This window comes from Telmatherina bonti (assembly GCF_933228915.1).
Source record: "Telmatherina bonti genome assembly, chromosome: 15".
NCBI lineage: Eukaryota > Metazoa > Chordata > Actinopteri > Atheriniformes > Telmatherinidae > Telmatherina > Telmatherina bonti.
The window spans coordinates 10773209-10779514 of record NC_136613.1 but is presented as its reverse complement, the minus strand read 5'-3'; the positions used below and the strand labels follow the sequence as shown (position 1 = coordinate 10779514).

General features: G+C 38.6%; 1 protein-coding gene across 1 annotated transcript in view; it reads left to right on the top strand.

Moving 5' to 3' along the window:
• LOC306766574 (interleukin-1 receptor type 2-like) overlaps nucleotides 1-6163 on the top strand; it is a gene marked incomplete at both ends in the record, with an annotated part of 20089 nt that extends 13926 nt beyond the window's left edge. The window contains 8 exons of the mRNA XM_079254354.1: nucleotides 3151-3409; nucleotides 3712-3886; nucleotides 4031-4196; nucleotides 4689-4787; nucleotides 4869-4934; nucleotides 5035-5170; nucleotides 5645-5790; nucleotides 6012-6163. Of these exons, the coding sequence (XP_079110480.1) occupies nucleotides 3151-3409; nucleotides 3712-3886; nucleotides 4031-4196; nucleotides 4689-4787; nucleotides 4869-4934; nucleotides 5035-5170; nucleotides 5645-5790; nucleotides 6012-6163 (1199 nt within the window). The remainder of the gene's footprint in view (nucleotides 1-3150; nucleotides 3410-3711; nucleotides 3887-4030; nucleotides 4197-4688; nucleotides 4788-4868; nucleotides 4935-5034; nucleotides 5171-5644; nucleotides 5791-6011) is intronic.
• Between the last annotated feature and the right edge of the window lie 143 nt (nucleotides 6164-6306).

The following is a 6306-nucleotide window of genomic DNA, read 5'->3' as shown; positions in this document are numbered from 1 at the left end:
ACTATAATAAATGGCCACAAAGCAAAAACACAAAGATAAAATGATGACTATAATTAAATAAAATCCAATCCTTTTCTGAGTGAAACATAAAATGACCTAATTTACATGTAAATCGAAGCATATCAGCTGTTTTGTGAATCTGTTCCCATCACAGATATCTAGATATTAATTCTACTAAAATAACATAATATTTATGATAAATACACATTGGCATATGTAATAACTGCTTACAATGAATAATTTTAGCCTATTAGCAACAGTACTGCAACAATAATACAAAATATTTGTTCTCAACCATCTAATTTTTTCAATTCAATAAAATATAACAGAACGGAAAATTTTAAATATTTAACTGTATATTTTGAGTCAGTACTTCTATAATAGCATATTACTATTGTTGACATCTGATATCAGTGACATTTAACCATTTAATGTGACTCAGCTGATGGGTGGTTGATCCTGCGGTTAAAATGAACCAAGTGGGGGTGGCATGAAGTGAGAACAATCTGATGACGACTTCTGCGATGTCACAACTGTTAGTGTCTACAAAAAGACTTTAAATTAAAGCTGAATGGCTTTTATGCCAGCTGTCTGAGGAAACGACGGGGAGCTGAATCCCAGCACCAGCATACTCTGAATTATCCTGAGTTCATTTTCCTAAACTTAATGTGGGATTAAGAAGAGTGTCATTTAGTAATCCACAGTGTTGTAGTTATTCTTCTGGCTTGTTATTTTCTTGTATTAAGTGTTAAGCTGAATATTTTTCAACAAGAGCTACTGAGTCAGTTGTAAAGTCTCTAAAACAACTTGTGCTGGTGCTTTCAGATCTGCACACTTCCATCATGGTCTGTTTTTTTCTGATGCTTATGGTGGTCGCAGCCACCTGTGCTCATGGAATACCTGCACTACCTCCTCTACCTATAAAAGGTAAGTGTGGTTTACTTTGCTCTACTACTGCTTAGTGGATATTACGACAGGAGATGAGCTGTGAGGAATGCTTTAAGACAGAATGTGTCCTAGCTATGTGTATTACTTCTTACTTTGTGCAGTTTTATACCATCTCACCATATTACACACGTAGAATCTGAGCATGACTGTGTTAGAAAATGGCATCTTTTGTAGTTTTAGGATTAAACTATTTACTTTTAAATTTATTCAGCTGTAAAATACAACTGAGTCACACCAGCTTCAAATCTCTAGGTTAACAGAGACACACACTCACCATACCGCGCTCTAAAGGGTGGATGGACTGTCCTTTTGCTTTCAGAGATGCCTCAGTTTCTAGTGGCATAGATTCTTCACAATAGCATCACAAAGTTGCTGCCAAAGCTGCTCCAACAGGTGGAGATCTGGTAACTGTTGTGGCCCGTGGAGTGCAGTGAACTCATAGTCAATGGTGTAGTGGTCCCTTGAGCAGTGGGTATACTCTAAATTTTTTGCCTTTGTTTTAAGAAAAACAAAACAAAAAAGAAAAATACTCTAGAATAGCATTGTTTTATAAAAAAAGTTATATTTAAGATTATTCTATTTAGTTCACCCCAAAAATCCATTCGTATATTTGCTCATTGTCACATAATTTCTTCTCTTCGGTTTCAGGGAGGAAGAGTTATGAAATTACTAAACTGATACTGGCACATAGAGCTGGTGAGAGACAGGCTCATAGACTTATGTACATATATCTTCATTATGTCTATGTTCAAGCTGAAGTAAATGCAGCTGATGGTTAACTGCACCAGTGTAGCATCGGTAATCTTAGCTGAGCTGCTGGACGACGTAGCTACATGTGTGGGGACGTTTGTAACTGTAAAAGCAGCATCACAGGGAGCGTAGAAATTTAGAAGTGGGTATACTCCGTATACATGTGTATACCCTGGACTACACCACTGATCATAGTCATGTTAAAGAAAGCAGCTGGAGATGACTTGAGCTTGTGACATAGTGCATCATCCTGCTGGAAGTATCCATCAGAAGATGCTACACTGGGCTCTTAAAGTGATGGTCAGCAGCAATACTTGGGTAGGCTGCCGTGGTTAAATGATGACCAGCTGGGCTCAAATTGTGCTAAGAAAATATCCCCCACATCATCACACCAGCAGCAGCAACCTGAGGCGTTGATATGAAGCAGGATGGATTCATTTTTCATGCTTAATTTGGTCTTTTATAGGATTGTTTTGTAAACTTGGCTTTATCCGTTCTTTTTGTTGAATTATTTTTTTACTGTTGTTCTAGTTTTATTGGAGAGTTGTGCCCCTTAAAATGAGGAAATAATTCTCCAAAGGGAAACAAAGAACTAGACCCTTCCATCAAACTCACCAGACTAGCAACATTTTTCCATCTTCTGTGTGTAGTCTGGATGTTTCTGGATAGATAGATTGGATAGTCTGTGTGAAGGGTAGCCTTGGTGTCCTGTTCCCAGCTGACAGGAGTGGCACCAGGTGTTTTTCTCCTGCTGCAACAAGGTTGGATAATTTGTGTGTTCAGAGATGGTGTCCTGCTCCTTGATTGTAGCCAGTGGTAATTTGAGTTCCTGTTGCTTTTTTTTTTTTTTTTTTTTTTTTTTTAAATTATCTCCAACCAGCCCATTTTTCTCTGACGTCTGATATGAAATTAAACATTTTCATCTGTTGCTCTCTAGACATGTCCTCTTTTCTTAGACCATTTTTCTGTCAATCCTGGAGGGGGTTGTATGATATTAGCAGTTTCTGCAATACTCGGACCAACAATAATGCCACATTCTAAGTCACATTATTCTTCTTTGTTCCTCATTCTGATGCCCAGACTGAACCTCTGCAAGTCACCTTGACCATGTCTGCATGAATTAAAGGAGGGATCATCAACCCTGGAGGGCTAGTGTCCTGCAGGTTTTCCATGTCTACCTGCTGCCACACACCTGACTCAGAAAAGCTCTGCACAAGTCTGCTAAATACACACTGACTTGAATCAGTAGTGTTGCAGCATGGACACCTGGAAAACCTGCAGGACACCGGCCCTCGTGAGGATTGAGGATCCATGTCTTAACGCATTAAGTTGCCATGTGATTGGCTGATTAGTTATTTGTGTTAACATGCCATTGTACCCATGAAAGTGGACAGTGAGTGCATTTTATTGTTAGAAACATACTAATTTTTCACACTTTTGTTTCCACAACAGATGGCTGTTACCAGGTGGAATCAGAGTTACAGATTGTCAGACTCGAGGGCGAGGCCGTAATCCTGGACTTCCCGATATTTAAGAGTGTTGTCAAAAAGCGCAAAATGGTCCCACCGGCAGGAAAGTTCCAAATCAGCAAGCTCAATCAGACAGATGGCATGGTCTTTCAGCAAGAGGGACGTGTCCAGCAAAACGATGAACAGCTGTGGTTCCTCCCAGCTCAAGCATCAGACTCAGGAAATTATACCTGCACTTACAGGTAACCACCATTATTATAATGAAACTAATAAAGTAATGTGTTTTTGTAATGTTATTTTAACACTCATCAGCAGCATCAAGTTGTTTTTGTCTTTGTTGTCTTTTAAAATTGATTTTAACATTTTTTATTAATTATTAAAATTTATTATTAAATTAACAGTTGTTAATATTAAATATATAATATTAACAAATAGATAATAAATAAATAAAGAAAGAATTAAAGAAAACAAAAAAGAAAAATCTTTGGAAAAAAAAAAAAAAGGATTTTGCAGCTTTTAACAAGACTGAACATTTTCCTTTCAGAAATGATACCTATTGTGTTACGGGGAATATCACGTTACTTGTGTACGCGGCCAACTCTGTCAACATGAAAAGCCTGTCTTATCCACTGGAAGTCATGGTGGGACATGAGCTTACGCTGTTTTGTCCATCATTAAGCTGCTTCAACTACACTGACACACAGATAGAGTGGTACAAGGTAAGTGGATAAACCCTCATTTGCACTGACTGCTTGTCAACAACAGATTTCTCAGCTCAACGTTCAGACTAACCATCTTATCTTGTGATGATGCTGATTTTGCTCTTTCCTCCCTGTGTGAAACGGTTTCTTTGTCTGTGACAGGACTCCAGCCCCACAGCTCTTCAGCCAGGTAGAATACACAACAGAGTTGGTCTCATTATCCCTGTGGTAAAGCGATCCCATGCAGGTCTTTACACCTGCAACCTCACTGTGCTCATCAACAACCAGCAGTACAAAGTCAGCAGAGTGTTTAAGCTCCATGTAACAGGTTGGTGATAAAAATGTCCCATTTTTCTTTAAAAAAAAAAAAAAAAAATCATATCAAGGACATAATCATGTTTATCTCTATGGTCAGAGTGAAATATTGCACACGTGGCCTGTTTGATTATTCTACAATATTAGAGCTTTGCAGATCTAGATACTACAGAGATTCCCAAATGGATGTTTGGAAAGACATGTATATTGAACACACAAACGACAACTGACTAATTTCTCTTCAATATAAACAAACGCAGGTGCTTGTGCAAGTTATCTCACTGGAAATATACCAAAACAATACATTAGTGAGTTGTGCCCTCTGCTGGACAAACAGCTGCACTGCACTGACTCCACACAGCTACAGGACCCAGACAGCCAATCATCTTTAAAGTAAAAAAATTAAATAAAATAACCGTGAAAACTTCACAAAAGCACAGTTACTGAATTTGATTTTTGCTGCAAACATATGACTCATCTTTTCTGGACGTCTGCCTTTATCCAGGTCCAGAATCTGAAATGACGACCACGATCTCTGTGCCTGAATTCTCCACATCATCAGACCCAGAGCTCCTCAGCAGCAAGGCTTACAGTACTATTTATAGTAAGTTTGGGACATTTCGGACATATTCCCTAATGAGATGACAAGTTTGATGAAGCTGATAAGTTTTGCTCCACATTGCAGCTCAGACAGTTCAACCACCTGAGATTGTCTCGCCTCTGACTGGAACTGTTTTTGAAGTTTCCCATGGTAAGTGCTGATAGTTCACCTATCTCATGGATGTGTGCACACTAAGGTGTTTATATGCATCAGATGGTCTAATGCTGGATTTTCCAACTTGTCTGTTTAGGTTCAGGGCTGGAGCTGTTCTGTCAGGTGCAGACTGACTGTCAAACAGCAGACTCCACTGTTGTGGCATGGCTGGTAAACGGCCAATCAGTGGAGTTATCCTACCTTGAAAGGCGGGCTCTGCAGGGTGGGAGAAGGTACTATTTTACTGACTCACGCACATGTCAATGACAGCTTAACATTAAATTAAAATGACTTATTTAGTGGAAAAAGGGGTTCTGAATAGTGTTTTGCTTGAAGAAATGGGCGATATTTGATTAAATTTTTATAAGGAAAAACAAGATCTTTGTTTTTTATATAAAAAATAAGGTAGAAACTTTTAATTCAGCACAAATTTTCAAAGATAATAAATGAGTCCCTTTTAATATTCCAAGAATAATCATGATATTGCATGTTTTCTTGTAACCGCTGACTAAACGCCAACATTAAATGACAAAGCATGATTTCATTTACTACTTCATGGAAATATGAGGAGCGGTTTAACTTGTCATGCCAGACTAATGACTTTGAAGGCTAAATTCCACTCCCTGAATGCTTCATGTGCATCATCACCATCATCATCTATTTACTAAATCTGCTTACATGACATTGTTTTGTGTGACTGTTTCCAGGGTAACCAGGGTGTCCAAAGGCTGCCAGATTGAGCTGAGGCTAGTTGTCTCAATAATAACCGAAGAAGATGAGAAAACTGAGATGAAATGTGTCGCTCAGAATGCAGGGGGGAGACGTGAAGCTGTTGCACAGATTCAACTAGAAGGTCAGTAGTTTTTTCCTCTAAATAGTCTGAGTAGGAGACCAACTGGAACACTTTTCTCAGCATATCAGCAGTTAATTCAGACTGAAACTTTTATGATAGTTTTTTAGCTTTATGTGACCAAACCAGAATCACTGAGTTAATATCCAGGCAGAGCTCTGATATAATGGAGTGTATTAGAAGTTATTAAATAAAAATGTTGATTTACCTGCGTCTCTTCACAGACTCGACTTTTACATGGCTGGTTGTGGCTTTCGTGGCCGCTTTCTTCTTCCTGACTCTGGTCTCCATCTTTGTCTACATGCTCTTCAAACCTAAAAGGACAAAGAACAAGGATTACTTTCTTGCACGACAGAGCAGCACCTTCTCCGTTTAATTAGTTATAACACTTCCTGACACCTAAATGGTACTGTAGTTCATTTCTGTGGCAGCCAGGTTTAATGCATTTGTAAACACTGGAGTGGTCGAAAAGATCCTGAAAGCACCTCTGCACTACTCCATTTCAGTTTATATTCAGAT